The sequence below is a fragment of the Gouania willdenowi genome, chromosome 17 (assembly GCF_900634775.1).
Source record: "Gouania willdenowi chromosome 17, fGouWil2.1, whole genome shotgun sequence".
NCBI lineage: Eukaryota > Metazoa > Chordata > Actinopteri > Blenniiformes > Gobiesocidae > Gouania > Gouania willdenowi.
The window spans coordinates 26204845-26221722 of record NC_041060.1 but is presented as its reverse complement, the minus strand read 5'-3'; the positions used below and the strand labels follow the sequence as shown (position 1 = coordinate 26221722).

The following is a 16878-nucleotide window of genomic DNA, read 5'->3' as shown; positions in this document are numbered from 1 at the left end:
AGAATGCTTTATTTATCACAGAGGGAAAAAAAAATCACAGCTTTGGGGGATCGTGTGGTGCGTGAGCGAGCGCCACCGGTGTGAACATTTTTGAAATTTAGTGAAGTAAAACTAAAGTTTTTTAACTTTAATGAACCTGTACGACCAGAATAAAGCTGATGTATCTTTAAACCCAAACACGTTTCAACCAGACGGTACTCATATCGGTGCGCACACATGTAGAATGGTCCATTGTGAGTTATGAACATGACCAGCAGCTTCATGTGTCGCTACATGCTATGTCCCGGTTGAAGCTCTGTTTATATTGGACGGTAATTACGCAAGGGATGCAGACAGACAGCATCGTGGCAGCTAAAAAAACTGGTAAAATGGACTTGATTTATATAGCGCTTTATCCGCACTGAAGAAGTCTCAAAGTGCTTTAAAATATCAGCTCATTCTCCCTCTCACACATTCACATTTTCAACCAATGGGAAAGCGCTAGCTGACCACTGGGAGTAACTTAGGGTTGAGTGTCTATGAGCCTCTCTATGTGCCTTCTACCACCTCAGTCATGGTCGCCCAAAGTGGTGGCAGGGGTCCTCAGGTAAAGATGGGAGTATCCGAGCAGATTGCCTGTATTAAATAGACGGTGCGGCTGATGTATGTGTTTCTGGGTTATTCAGATTAAAAAGAGAGTTAAAACAACCCGTGCACATCTGGATGACCCTTTTGTGTTCAAGTGTACAACAATTATTAAGACGGTACCAATTCAAAAAGGAAAAAAAAAAAACAGAAAATCCCCCCTACGTTGCTGAAAACAGAGCTTAGGGGGCGCCATCGCTCCGTAGGGGACATCGGGACTCACAGACAGATTGCCGTATACCTCAGCTGACTCGGGGTAGAATGGTGGGTAGTGTACACATTGACATGGTGCCAAGCCACACAACAACAATTTGGAGATTCCTCCAAAAAACATAGAAAGTCAGAGGCCCCTGAGACTTGAACCCTAGATCTAATAGTAAATTGATGGGCTTTGTCGTGCCAAATACTAATAAATACAGTATGCTTACTTTTTTTTCAGTTCAATGAAGTGTGGTACACAAATCATTGCAAGCAGAAATGTGAATGCGAGAGAAACAGAGGCAGGGGGAGGATTGACTGCGATGACCAGGAAGAGTGTGACAGAAACGCTGTCTGCCTCCAAAACGAGAATGGAAAATATCATTGCAATAAGACCCAAGGTACAGAAAACACTATCCTTTTAAGATGTGAACCTTACATTTTAGTCAGATTTTTTTAATTTTTGTTCTGCTTTTCCTCAGGTTTTGGGAAATGCACAATCGATGAAGACTCTGAGTACAAAACATTTGATAGGAAGAGGTACAGCTTCAATGGAGAGCACACATATGTGCTGGTCAGGACTAAGGGATTGACTGGTGACCTTCCCGATTTCTACATCGAGGGAACATATATTCGAATCTCAGATGATGACAGTAGCAGTAAAGAGCATCACAGGCACAGACACTCACATGAAGAATCTGAAGAAGATGACAGTGAAGAGCATAAACACCACAGATTACAGGAGCTCAGGATCACAGTGTACAATCACATTGTGTCACTCCGTAAACATGGCCAACTAATGGTATGTATCAATCAATCAATCAATTTACAAAAAGGAGCTTTGTGGGAAAATAATCTGAGATTTATCTCTTTTCTGCAAGGCGTTGAAATGCTAATGTGCTAAATTACAATGTGGTACACTCCCCAAAGTATTGCACAGACATCTGTAAAAATTAGAGCTGAAAACTGAAGCCATAAAAGCATGATTAAAAAATAAAAAAAATCAAAGCCAATAATTAATATATTCAGTTAAATCATTTTCACAATATACTCTGATTTACTGCAACACACACACACACACACACACACACACACACACACACACACACACACACACACACACACACACACACACACACACACAGATCTTTAATCCAATTAATGAATTTTTTGACAAATTTGCAATGTAAAATGCTTATCCTGGTGGTCGCCTGACTTGGTGATCAGCAACTTTGGGTATACTTGTATATTATAACTTGAATTTGGTCAGTTTGGTTGAATGTATAAAAAGTGTAACATCTATGGTGTCTCTCAATGAGTCTTCGTAATCCTATAAAACCATGACTTTTTTCAGTCTCAAGAACTTATATGGTGAAAGCCTACATAGGTTTTGTGAATATACTGTAGGTATGCATGAAATTATCAATACTAAATGAAGAGCACATAAAACAAACTTACACTTAAGAGTAAATAAAACAAAAAAAAAATGTGTTTTACTGCAGGTAGATGGAAAAAAGAGGGACACACCTGTATCGCCGACTGAGGGTCTAACTATCCGGAAACAGTCATCTCGCATCTACCTACAGACTGAATTTGGCCTCTCGGTGGAGTTTGATAAAAACTATGAAGCTGGTAGCTAATCACCACACTATGAATTCATTGTACAATATATAAAATGTATCTGAGAAGTGTAAAAATTTACTGTATTAAATGTATTGTAAACACTAAAATGCATGACTATACTAAAACCTTAACATTATCACGTGTTCTTCCATGCAGAGATTATTCTCCCACGTCTTTATGAAACAAGGCTAGAAGGTCTTTGTGGAAACTTTGACGGACATAAGCACAATGACTGGATGAAGCCTGACAGTAGCCTGGCTGAGGACATTGAAGACTTTGAAGAGAGCTGGACAGTGTAAATATGGGATACATGTAAATAAGATTAACAGGTAAAGGCAGAATATAACCCTTTTTAACATTAAATTATTGCTGTTTTTGAAAAGATGCATTAATTCCCTTTTTTTTTTGTTTTTAGGCTCTGCCCATGGCCCAGTGCAAATGGTCCACCATTTACCTAACAAGTACACTATGATTTTAAAAGTTTTTTGATTGCACAAAATCTCCAAGAAATGTCATAACCAACAGCAACTAATTAATCTGTACTATTGTTGTCATGTTCACACTAATTATTTATTAAATTCATACATTTATATCTTACAGCATATGATGTATGGAACGTCAAGATACTTTGCCTGCAATTTCTTCAATATTTTTGCTTCATTGTTAAACTAGATTATTTGCAGTAACTGTGAAATAAAAATGCATTGCGGTCAAAAGTGTCTCGCCTTGTGTAAAGTCATTTTATCTGAGGTGTCATGACAAAAGCATTACTGAAAAACTGGCGTTTTGAAAATGTAACTTGATAACTGTGCAAATGTTCCGTAACACGATCATTGAAGACAAAGAAAGAGTTCTGCGTTGTGCAAACAATAGGATCGTTCTTGTCTACAAAGTCTGCATAGATGCCTTACAGCCTCTTTGTGTTCATGTATAAATAAGCCTGGCTGGCGTCGATACTCACACACAACCATGGATTTGGTGATATTAGGTGTTCTTCTCCTGTTATGGCCTTCCTGTGGTGGTGAGTACACACTGGATTATAAAAAGTTGGTGGAGATAACTCAGCTAACTAAAGAGGGGTGTGTGTGTGTGTGTGTGTGTGTGTGTGTGTGTGTGTGTGTGTGTGTGTGTCTGCCCTCGCGTGTGCGCAGGTGAAAAGGTGTTTTTAACGTGATGTTTTACTACCTGCTATTGATTCCATGGCTGCTCCGTTTGTATGATGACGTAATCAAAGCTTTATTTTGTATTTAGTAACATGTCACACACAATTAAAATGTGACGCCTGAACATGTTGTTATTGAGAGCCGAACAGTAATTCTGATAACTGATTTATTCATTGTCGGTTTTTTTCTATAGTTTCCATTTGAATACAGTTGTTGATCACATTGATTATTGATTAATATCATTTCTTCTGCCTGTTGGACTTTGTATTGTCCAAATACTTGTACGCTTTAAACTAAATAAATGCTTGAAAATGCCCCACATTTATTCCAGAGCTCATTGGTTTGTTTTCAGTTTGATTTGCTTCCTTTGATTCATCCTGAGGAGATATTTTGATGTTCAGCAGAGTTTAGCTGCTCATCTCTCACAGTGTGAACATCTCACTAGTATTTAAACTAATAACTAGCCATACATGTTGTCAGAGAAATACTAAATACATACAATATTTTTAAAGACAATGTTTTGACCTTGTAGATTATTTTTGTTTAAATTGAACTGTTCTAGAACAACCTTGTGTAATAGACTAGTCAAGAGTCGATAATGAAACATCAGTGTCGTCGACAAAGATAATAGTCACATAGCAACTGCCTACAGTTAGCGCTAGGCTACTGTCTACAGTTAGCGCTAGGCTACTGTCTGCAGTTAGCGCTAGGCTACTGTCTGCAGTTAGCGCTATGTTACTGTCTGCAGTTAGCGCTATGTTACTGTCTGCAGTTAGCGCTAGGCTACTGTCTGCAGTTAGCGCTATGTTACTGTCTGCAGTTAGCGCTATGCTACTGTCTGCAGTTAGCGCTAGGTTACTGTCTACAGTTAGAGCTATGTTACTGTCTGCAGTTAGCGCTAGGCTACTGTCTGCAGTTAGCGCTATGTTACTGTCTGCAGTTAGCGCTAGGCTACTGTCTGCAGTTAGCGCAATGTTACTGTCTGCAGTTAGCGCTATGTTACTGTCTGCAGTTAGCGCTAGGCTACTGTCTACAGTTAGCGCTAGGCTACTGTCTACAGTTAGCGCTAGGCTACTGTCTGCAGTTAGCGCTAGGCTACTGTCTACAGTTAGCGCTAGGCTACTGTCTGCAGTTAGCGCTAGGCTACTGTCTGCAGTTAGCGCAATGTTACTGTCTGCAGTTAGCGCTAGGCTACTGTCTGCAGTTAGCGCTAGGCTACTGTCTACAGTTAGCGCTAGGCTACTGTCTACAGTTAGCGCTAGGCTACTGTCTGCAGTTAGCGCTAGGCTACTCTCTACAGTTAGCGCTAGGCTACTGTCTACAGTTAGCGCTAGGCTACTGTCTACAGTTAGGGCTTGGCTACTCTCTACAGCCAGCGCTAGGCTACTGTCTACAGTTAGCGCTAGGCTATTGTCTACAGTTAGCGCTAAGCTACCTTAAGACTGACGTCCTCACCTCCATGCCAGCGGCTCTCCCTGCACTGTGGCCTCCTAATGCTAGTTTTAATTAACCAGAATTTAGAAATGAAAACTAACAAGAATTTAGCTGGGGACATTTCTCATGTTGTAGGTGTTTGTCACAGATGTTGATGCCTTAATGACAGAGGCAGGGGGCTCCCACTTAAAACACCGTGGCCCAAGGCAGTGCTACCTTTACCTCAGCTCTCCTTGTCTGCAACAGAAAGAAAAAAAAGATAATCATGTAAAAAAAAATTAAGTGATTTTTGATTGAATTAATGTCCTAGCAGCAGACTCAAGGTCCATAGAAATACACTATTACATACAAAAATAATCATAAGAACAGTTCAAATGAACATTAGATTAGACAAGGCATTTGTTTAATTTACTATGTATTTTTGCTGATAAAACCTACAAGTGCAATTCAGCTACTAGCAGTGTTCATAACACTGCTAGTAGCTGAATAAGAGTTTTAATTCATTTAAGTTCATGTCTAGCACAGACACACACACGTAGGAGTGGGCGATCAGGGGAAGAAAAATCACATCACAATTTTTTCCTTGTAAAATCACGATCACAATACGATTTTTTTCATTCAAATCATTTAGACTATTTTAAAGTTATTCAACAATAAAACAAACCAATTCACTCACTCAAAATCATTGCCCTAAATGGAAAAAAGGAATAAAAGATCATTAAAGACAAGGTCATTTTCCAATATTTTTTTAAAATGTATGTAAGCATTTTATCAAACTGGTTCCAAGTACAGGGCTGACATGTTCTTATAGTCACATGCAATCTTTTTACTTTGTTTAACTAAAGTGGTTTAGCAATAGCAACACTTGCAACATAAGGCAGCATATCAGTCTAGTGATTTCTATTTGTTATTGAGGTAACACACTCATTTTAATAAAATCCTACTTTAAGCAGTGTTTGAACGCCTCATTTCACACAGTTTAAACAATAATATCCTTTACAAGATAAAACGTTACTGCTTTGGTTACATGAGGCCTGGGTGATATGGACCAATACTCATATTTCTATATTTTTCCTCAAAATAGCAATAGGCGATACAAAGCATTTATTTTTTTATCAATAGTTTTACAAAAAAAAACAATAATGGGTCAAAGTCAGTGAAGACACAAAGACCCTTTTATTAATCACTAGCAGCACAATAACAACGTTTTGTGTTACTTTTGAATTTTTCCTTCATTAAGGCTGAAATGTGATTAAATTATGTAGTGTTGCTTTTTTCAGGGCAGCTCTGAGTTGTTGAAAGTCGCTTTTAAAGTAAATCATATTCAGGACACTGTCTCTTTAAGAATGTGGAAACAGCCCCATTAGCTTCTGCAGCAGCAGCTCTCTGCTAAGGAGCAACAGAGAGTTAGTTAAGGAAGAGAAACATCAAACATCTCTCAGTGCTTCAACACTTAGAACTGATAGAGTTTGACAGGACACACAGACATCTGCACTGAGCCACTGACAGACAGTCGCTAACACAACAGACTGTGTGTGTCCGTGCACTGGGGGGAGGGGGGTTACTTTTTTAGACGAGTAAACTAACTCTGTAACACACACACACACATACACACAGTTGCTTCTGATTGGTTTATTATTGTGTGATGCCTGCCGTGGTTGGTTAGATTTAGGCACAAAGAGACGTGGATTGGTCTGGATTGGTCATCTCGGTCAGTCAATCAGAGTTACTCGAGCTACGGCAAGCCGCGAGGACCAAAGTTCATTATCATGAAAAAATTAGAGTATGGAATGGGGAAATATAAGTGTGAGAAATGTCAAGTGTAGCACGTGGTGTGAGAATGGGTCAAATTGCGTGACTGTCACGCTCAAAGTGTGAGGCTTTGCAGCTCTGCTATTGTCTACAGTTAGCGCTAGGCTTCTGTCTACAGTTAGCGCTAGGCTACTGTCTACAGTTAGCGCTAGGCTACTGTCTACAGTTAGCGCTAGGCTACTGTCTACAGTTAGCGCTAGACAACTGTCTACAGTTAGCGCTTGGCTACTGTCTACAGTTAGCGCTAGGCTACTGCCTACAGTTAGCGCTATGTTACTGTCTACGGCTAGTGCTAGACTACTCTCTACAGTTAGCGCTAGGCTAATGTCTACAGTTAGGGCTTGGCTACTCTCTACAGTTAGCGCTAGGCTACTGTCAATTTCCTTAGATACAACGTCCTCCATGATATTCAACTTTTCAATTCAACTTTGTATAGCACAATTTACAACAAAGTCATCTCAATGCGCTTATGAAAATATAAAATTAATAATAAGAAAGGAAAAACCCAACAAGATCTACATGAACAAGCATTTAGTGACGGGAAGAAACAACTCTCTTTTAACAGGAATAAATTTCCAGCAGAACCAGGTTCAGAGGTGGCAGCCATCTGCCACGACTGGTTGGGGTTAGTGGGCAGAAGGACCAACAGAACAGGATAGAGAGATAGAACATCAGAGTATCTCAGACTAGTTGAGTCATGAAACAAAGATCAGGAACTGCCATCATCAGCTTCACGACACCTGAAACAGAGCAGAGAGAGAAGGGTGAGGAGAAGGCACTGACTGCAGAACAACATGATACATTATTATCAAGTTAGGCTGCCTTGGCCTTGGGTGTCACTCCCAGTGGCCTGGTCAACACTTATTATAAAGGTGACGAATCTCTTCCCGTTTATATGCAATCTAACAGCAACTCCAAGGACTGTTTACGGACGATCCCATGTCCGCTCTAGCGGTTAAGTTAATGCTATTATACGGTTTATGCTTCAGCATATAAGTAGGTTTTAAGTTTAGCCTTCTCCGGTTCGAATCCAACCTGGATCATCACTGTGGGATTTTAAGCATGTCCCTTAACCCAAACTGCTCGTCGCTTTGGATAAAAGTGTTTGCTAAATGAAATTATAATTTTGTAAAATGCGTTTTTGTACACCAGGAACATTTACTGTACATATCTCAAATATAAAGCCTTTGTGATTAAAACATTCTTTAAAAGGTTAAGCTACATCACACAAATAGTAAATTATTTGAATAAATGAAAGCAGACATTGTCCTAATATGTTTATTATCTCTCTGATAAATACTATGCTGTAGTTTAGCCAACAAATCTTGTATCTCCCATCAGATGCTTCCTAACCCTGAACCTTTTAAACCACATTGTTTGATTAGGATTTACATAATTAAAATGCTTTGCTTGCACACAATATTAAAGACAATTTAGTACCTCATTCGCCATTGGAATGGTTTGATTTCCCCCCAAAAATGACAGTAACAGAAAAATATTTGGGCTCACAAGCACCATCTTTTGACAGAGTGCACTCTGTCTCACAATATAAACATGTCTAGTATTTGTAACTAACTTTATTTTTTTTTGTTATTGGCATATTATAGCACAAACAACAGATTTGACTACCGCCGGTGTAACAGGTAAATGTACAATCCTATTCAATTGTCAAAATCATGAATCACTTGTTGTAATTTCATTTTTTGATTTTAATTTGACCTCAAAAGCCCGTGTCCGTGTGTTCCAGGCTGTGCTGGGCCACCTGTGCTCTGCTGCCCTGACCAAGACGACACTTGTTCCAGAGGATGTTACTGTGACCAATACTGTTTGGAAGCTAGAGATTGTTGCCCTGATTATAATTTAACCTGTCAACTATGTAAGATTAAACACAACACAGATACACAATTTCCAGGACCTAAAAAAATCAGAATTATATTAGGAATTGGGATTTATTGTACAAATTGTTGTTTTTGACTGCAGCTTTAACCACTGCACCAATAAGAGGACCGGATAAAACCAGCAACAGCACAACTAGAATGACAAACACCACACAAATGTCTCCATCTACAGAATTGTCAACATGGAGAGGAAACTCCACAACATCATCTTCACCATTTCAAGAGACCACAACGACACAACCCACCTCTGCCACTAATGCAAACACCCAAACACACAATGATACATCTGCACTTGGATATGACAGCCCAACTACATCCATACCTGTAACTGCAGCACCCAGCACAACAGACATCAACCCGTCTTTTTTGCATAATGTTACAACCTCTGAATCAACATCACTTAATACGACATCAGGAATCCTTGATGGAAACACAACAACTACACCCACAGTGAAGAATTATACAACAGCCAGCACAACTACTCACATTACAACAAACGCATTGACATCATCCACATTATCAGCTACTCTAACAACCAACCAACCAAGTCCCAATACCACATATAATAGCACACATTCACCATCAGTTAACATTTCAACTACATCTGCAGACACTTCAACAGTTGCCTCTGGTTCAAAAACCAGCAGTACTTCCACAACACAACTGGATGTCACTCCATGGCCAACACAGACAGAGTCATCTAATACCGCTGTTAGCCAAGGAAACAGCATCAGCACAACGACAGATTCTGATAGGACCAAAACATCAATCTCCACCCATTCAGGTTAGTATGAGTACAAATTCAATTGAAACATTTTTGTGACTTTTTCACTTATTTGGTGTTTTATGTAAGATTTCAGTAACAAGTGGGTTGCCAACTGTCCTATAGGATCATCCTATATTTTAACATAAAACTACCTTCATGGAACCAATACTGGATGCACTTTGTCCTAAAATTTGTGCGAGAATCAAAAAATAGATAAAAATAAATCTGTGTTTTAACAGTATTGAAAATTAAAATGTACGGTAATCTTTAGTGCTAGCTCTTTCTGACTCTGTGACACACGAGTGTACAGCTGAACTCTCCGGCTCATCACATTCGCTCGGAAAATATAGACCAAACAAAATACCTACACCTTGATGGATGCTGTATCTGATTTACAGGTCTCAGACACCGCTGACTGCCTGACCCGTCTATTCAATATTTTCCCTATTAAAATAAATCTAACAATTTCTGAAAGGTAAAATGTTGTACTTTACAGCCAATATGCGCTATCAATACAACAATTCCACCTATACATCAGAGAAAAGCCTTTGAAGCAACCGTTTTATTTGGAAAGCTTTGGAAAGAGAGCAGTAAAATAAAAAATAAAAATCTGTCTCGTCGTCTGGGCTGGGAGTAAAAATTGGGTAGCAGACCCATTTTTTAGAAGGTGTCAGATACAATGCAACAAAAAAAATGAAACACTTTTTCCCTTATTATGACTTCTTTCTTCCCACCACTGAAAGTTAGATCGTATTTACCTTCAATTTCACTTTTTTACATATTTATTTTTTCTCATAACTGCTGTGATATTCTGTATTACCTTTATCTCGGCTCATAAGTGCTCAACATTTTTATTTTTTGGTATTAGTCGATTTTTTTCCCCTCAGTTTGTCACATGTGTATTGCTCGTTATTTGTAGGTGATGTTAGGTGAGAATCACTGTATTGTATAGTATATATAGTATATAGTTCTCCTTTGTTAGGAACACTGACCTGTTTATCTGTTTATCGTGCGTTTATAACACATACCTTTAACTGCGTTCTCGCGCGATTATATAAATGTTGTGAGAACTCCTCTGTCTCGTGACTTCACAGTCGTCCAAAACGCAACGTAAAATTCATACCCATTTTTGATTAATTTGTACGTTTTGCAGGAGAAGCAACACAATCGAGGACCACAAACCTGCAGACCAGCAGTTCCACATCTCCACTGGGAGACTCCACCACCAGCAGCACCAGCTTAAACAATGGTACCATTAGTAAACTGAGCATCAATGATTCACAAAAAAAAATTCACAGAATTTCCCATTTTTCAAAAGGGAAAATCATGTCCGTTGACTCTCTTTACAGATTTCCAAACAGTGATCTTTCACCTCAATGCCTACATTTTATCTTCTAATGGTGACAGTGAAGATGTGATTTTAGAGGCTTTCTCTAATGTAAGTTGAAAGAACTTTCACTTTCCTCAGTCATTTAAACATGTGCTTTTTTACCTGTAAGTTTCCTCTCTTTCACAGTTTATGAAGCAGGTCATTCTACCAAACTGTGAGGGATGTACAATGAAAATCACACACTTTAAGCCCACCTAAGAAGCAAACACATGAGTACTACACAAGCTCTGAACTGAAGACACAGTACAGTATTATACTGGCAGCAATGATCCAGTAAAATACTGTAATATTCTACAGTATCTTTTTGTACTTATAATTAAGAACAATACTCTAAATTAATACTGTATATAGTATTTTACTGTATATATTTCAGGCTTTTACTGTAAATCAAAAGAAAACTAATGTTGCTAATTGTTAATACTATAAATTATTGGTTTTTAATAATACATTACTGTATATTTACAGTACATTGATTGTCTTTTATCATTTTTATTTCTATCATCATTCATCACCACCACCATTCATCACCACTGCCATTCATCACCACCACCATCCCCGACGCGACATGAGTTCAACTTGAAACAGTCAACGGGTTTCAAATACCCCAAGTGTGTGCATCCGTTATGCTGGAATAATTTGGTGTAGGAAATCGTTCGAAACGTAAATTTTAGGATTACGGCCCTATCTGTAATAACACGTAATTTCTTTTATATCATTTTAAAAGAAGACATAACGTTTTTCTTTTTTTTTTTTAAATAACAGCAAAGCATAACAACAGGTTACATGTATTCTGTTTTTTTTATTTTACAGAAATGCTGTAATTGAATGAACTTAACAGTAGCATAACCAATTTAGCATCTGCATTGCTTCACCCCATGGAATTCAATTCAGAGGGTCCAGTTCTTATAGTGGGGTCTCCTAATCCTCTTCCCCTAGTCAGGGGTCTGCAACCTTTACTCTACAAGGAACCTTTTAACCTCATCTCACCTAGATTAAAGTCCTCCTGGAGCCAAAAAATACTTTCTCAATGAAGACAATACAGTGTAATAAATTCTATACAGTTAAAATGATATAGAATAATGTTTGATTTAATTTGATGTGATTTATATTGATCATGTAAATGGAAACTTAAAAATAGTTGACATCAACAAATAAAACAGTATCTTGCATCTTCAAATTATTACACATCTCAGTTTATATGAACACAATGTTATATAAAGAAGATGTTTTTTTAGTTAATGTATTTGAAAGGCTACAAAAAGTAACTTGATAATACATGATCATGTCGTTAACACATGCTAATTACTCTTTTCTTGTCACACGTAAATCATGCATATTTAACCTGCACATTGGTGGTTAAATGAATCTGTTCCCACACAATTAAAATCTCTATTTTCTTCCAGAATAGTTTTTTTGTTGGTTTAGTTATTTTACCAGGGATTTAAAACTTAAGGTTGACACAGGAAAGTTGATGGTCTGCAGATGTTGCAGGAGGTGAAGTCGGAAGGTGCTGAGTCACTGCACAACGTGATTTATTTTAGGTTAATAAATTGTTATATCTTGATTTTCTTTGTCATTAATCATTAATAGCCTCTGTAAAAAATAACTTTATTTCATAATTTTTTTTTTTTTTGCTATTGGGAGCCATTGCAAAAGAGTCAAAGGGCCACATTAGGCCCCAGAGCCGCAGGTTGCAGACCCCTGCTCTGGGAGAACCACAGCTGAACATCTGGCCTGGCATCGTAGTCCATCAGTTCTGGCCCCTCCATGTTGTCTCTGATGAGCATGTACGCTCTATTGCTGGGCTCAGCACGTTTTTCCTTTTTACTGCTACTCTCAAGGTGAGCGAGCACTCAGTAAAGGGCTCGTTATGTCTGGCTCCGTTCATAGCGGACCGCGCGCACTCCAAAGGAGCACATAGGTGTTTATTCACCGTTGCATTACCCACAGCCAAGTTGCGTGAGCGCGCACCGTCTCCTCCTCTGCAGCACTGCGGTCAAGCCAGCCTCCCCTCCGAAATCCTCGGTCAACCTAGCAGCCAGCGAATTTGCAGTGCCTGTTTATAGACGGTTTTACGGTAATCCCGCAGCGTGGAGTGAGAGAGAGAAAGAAAAGTGCACTCTGTGGGACGTGACGAAGCGCTCAGCCGCTCCGTATAAAACAACGCCACCCATACGCACTCGCACGTTGCTGGAGAATTTCAGTTTAAATCCAAAGAATGAGACACGCAAACACTCTTTCTTGTGTTTGCTTATTTTGGTTCATTGCAAAATCGCCATCTATTGGCCTGGCATGTATACTACATTGTTTTTTATGCTTCCAGCATTCTCATGTAAACAGAGATTTGGAAACAGAAACAAAACGTTGTTGTGTAAACAGGGATTGGCGCTGACAATCGTCAAGGTGATGCGGAAGCGCAAAGAAATTACAGTAAACTGTGGTAAATTACAGTAAAGTGTGAAGGTGCTGTAATTATAAAAAAAAAAAAAAAAAGAAAAAAATGTTGCTCCCATGTTGCTGTATGTTCAAAGTTTCATAACATTTTAGGTAGCACTTTGTAATACAGTCCATGTCCTACAGGGTAACTCCCGCTGTCTTATGGTGTAACTCCCGCTGTCTTAAGGGGTTACTCCCGCTGTCTTACAGGGTAACTCACGCTGTCCTACAAGGTAATTCTCGTTGTCTTATGGTGTAACTCTTGCTGTCTCAAGGGGTAACTCTCACTGTCTCATGGGATAACTCTCGCCGTCTTACCGGGTAACTCTCGCTGTCTTACGAGGTATCTCTCGCTGTCTTATGGGGTAACTTCCGCTGTCTTATGGGGTAACTTCCGCTGTCTTATGTGGTAACTCCCGCTGTCTTACAGGGTAACTCTTGCTGTCTTACGGGGTAACTCCATTTGTCTTACGGGGTAACTCTTGCTGTCTTATGGCGTAATTCACGCTGTCTTAAGGGGTAACTCACGCTGTCTTACGGGGTAACTCTCGCTGTCTTAAGGGAGTAACTCCCGCTGTCCTACAAGGTACTTCTCATTGTCTTATGGTGTAACTCCCGCTGTCTTATGGGGTAACTCTCGCTGTCTTAAGGGGTAACTCCCGCTGTCTTACGAAGTAACTCTAGCTGTCTTACGGGGTAGCTCTTGCTGTTCCTGTGACGATTGACGGAAAGGGTTTCCTCATTTGTTTACCTTCGGCAGACACTAGCTTTGCTTATTAGCTTGTGTGTTATTCTTATAGGCTTCGCTGTCTGTATTATAAAGTGCAACCAAATATGACAACGAAGGCTTACAGTCTGTCATTATCTGGGAGGTTGTGGTTAGCATAGCATTCTTCTCATGCTAACCTGTGTGTGCAACCGGTTATGGCTACGTTTATCAAAGATAAAGACGAAAAAAACATCACCACCCTAAGTGACAGAAACATCATTATGATGAACTCTGCAGAACAATGACTTGGTCTGTTCTGTTATTCTTGTTACTGATGCTTTTTCTGCCATTAAACAAGGGTGACGAGTTGGATGTTTATGCATGATTTTGTTTGTAATGGGATATCAGTGATATGAAAACTGTTGAGCATTGTCTATCTTATTGTAAATGTGAAGCCTGTAAACCAAGTCCAATTGTCAACGATCAGGACTCTGGAAAGACAAAAAATAACCTTGTTATATGCAGTGTTGGGAAGGTTACTTTAAATATGTAATCAGTTACTGATTACATGCCCAAAAAAGAAATTTGTAATGTAATCTTTTACATTACTCAATCTGACCATTGTAATCTGATTACTTAGATTACTTCCACAATAAATTTGATTTTTAAAGTGTGGGAATGCATCTATCAATGAGAATAAAGAGAACTATTCTAATTACAAGATTCTCTGTGCTGATGGTCCCATCTTTCACAGTAATAACTCATATTCATAATAATCATGTGTTTTAAATGTAATGTGTGAAGTCTACTATTCTATTCAACAAACCATGTTACGTCGTCATAAAGGATTTGATAAGGAAACATAGACAGTAGCCTTGCACTATCTGTAGACAGTAGGCGGTCTGTAACTACCTGCGCATTAATAAGTAGATAGAGATTAGGGATGTTACTAGCTGACGATTATCCTTGTCGACCACACTGATGTTTCTTTATCCACTAGTGACTAGTTTATTACACAAGGGTTTTCTAGAACAGTTCAGTTTAGGCACAACAATAATTTACAAGGTGAAAACATTGTCTTTAAAAATATTGTGTACCTTTGATATTTATCTGAAAACATCCTCTGTATAACTAGTTAATAGTTTAAATACTAGTGAGATGTTCACACTGTGAGAGATGAGCAGCTGAACTCTCCTGAACATCAAAGTATCTCCTCAGGATGAATCAAAGGAAGCAAATCAATGAGCTCTGGAATAAATGAGGCATTTTCAAGCATTTCTTTAGCTTAAAGCTTTGAAATATTTGAACAATAAACAGTCCAACAGGCAGAAGCAATTATATTGATCAATAATAAATGTGATCAACAACCTCCTTAAAATGCCAACTATACAAAGGAACAAACACATAATAAATCAGTTATCAGAATTACTGTTCAGCTCTCAATAATAACATGTTCACACATTTTAATTGAACAGTGAAATGTAGGATGAGAGAAGTGTGGGATAACCTCCATTTACTGAAAAATAAAGTTTTGATTACATCATTATACAAACGGTGCAGCCATGGAATCAATAGCAGGTAATAAAACATCACGTTATAAACACCTGTAATATAATACACTCGTACCTTTTCACGCGCGCACACACACACCGCCATCTCTTCTGTTAGCAGTTATGTCTCCATAGATAAACTATCCTGTGCCCTGAAATCATTACCCAACCATAACCACGATATATTTCAACTCAAATATCTAGTTAAATGGTGCCTCGGCTTTTCTTCACAAACTAACTATGATTCACAAAGAAAGCCCTACATGTAGTTATTTTGCAGTGATATTTTGGCCTTGTCCCCTATCAAAGTGAAAACTAAACAAAAACTTTCACAGTTCCATTTAATTTAATCTAATTAGGCCAAAAGAGAAAACCCTACAAGAGCCACATGAACAAGTATTTAGTGACAGTGGGAAGAAACAACTCCCTTTTAACAGGAAGAAATTTCCAGCAGAACCAGGTTCAGAGGTGGCAGCTATCTGCCTCGACTGATTGGGGTTAGTGGACAGAAGGAGCCCATCTGCTGACGGGCTGCATTTGTTTTTTTTATCTGACTTTCCTGAAGGACCTGCATGCTTCCAGGACTACCCTAAAGTCAGGAGGAGAGATTGTGGTCGACCGCTCCCACCCTGGAGCCAGGATCTTCATCACCAAAGCAAAAAAACCTAATCTAAGAGTCATGTAAATACAAAACCAGATTAACTTATATACCTGTTATCATACCTGTCAAGTATCCCATTTTGGCCGGGAAACTCCCGTATTTTACCCCTCTTTCCCGCCATCTTCTCGTATTAGTATTTTCCCATAAATATCCCCTATTTTAATGTAATAATAATTAAAAGATGCCTTACTAAACTGAACGACATCACTAGCCTCGCAAGAACTGCCACATGAAATGGTCTGGCTTGGTGGCAGTTCTCGCGATATTAGTGCCGACAGAGGCAACGAACCAGGAAACAACTCAGAACAGAGATGATGAATGAAGATGTTCCGGCAAAAAAAAAAAAAACAACTTGTGTAAATACGTTGTAAAATGTAACAGAGTTTATCTTCCTAAAGAGCAACAGGATGGGACAGATCAGTAAATTAGATTTTAGCGTCTCCCACAGTGGAAGGAACAACGTAAGTCACCATGAAAAATCAGCCAATCACAAGCGCCACAAATATACACTGCTTTAAAAAAGTGTTAAATGATGTAAAGTCTGTAATAAATGTGTCTAATAAGTCATTAGTGAATACCAGAGAACCACATGAGTGAGTATGAGAAATTATAAT

General features: G+C 38.7%; 1 protein-coding gene across 3 annotated transcripts; it reads left to right on the top strand.

Moving 5' to 3' along the window:
* The first annotated feature begins 2864 nt into the window (after positions 1 to 2864).
* On the top strand, positions 2865 to 16625 carry LOC114479402 (cell wall protein DAN4-like). 3 transcript variants are annotated; one of them, XM_028473064.1, is made up of 7 exons: positions 2865 to 3466; positions 8462 to 8497; positions 8602 to 8730; positions 8835 to 9536; positions 10672 to 10767; positions 10868 to 10956; positions 16169 to 16625. In XM_028473064.1, the coding sequence occupies exons 1-7, from the start codon at positions 3415 to 3417 to the stop codon at positions 16286 to 16288; spliced, it is 1224 nt and encodes a 407-aa protein (XP_028328865.1). In that variant the 5' UTR covers positions 2865 to 3414; the 3' UTR covers positions 16289 to 16625. The 3 variants fall into 3 exon arrangements, with proteins under 3 accessions (XP_028328865.1, XP_028328867.1, XP_028328868.1); XM_028473066.1 differs by having other exon boundaries at positions 8582 to 8730; XM_028473067.1 differs by lacking the exon at positions 16169 to 16625 and adding an exon at positions 11035 to 11146.
* The last annotated feature ends 253 nt before the right edge of the window (positions 16626 to 16878 follow it).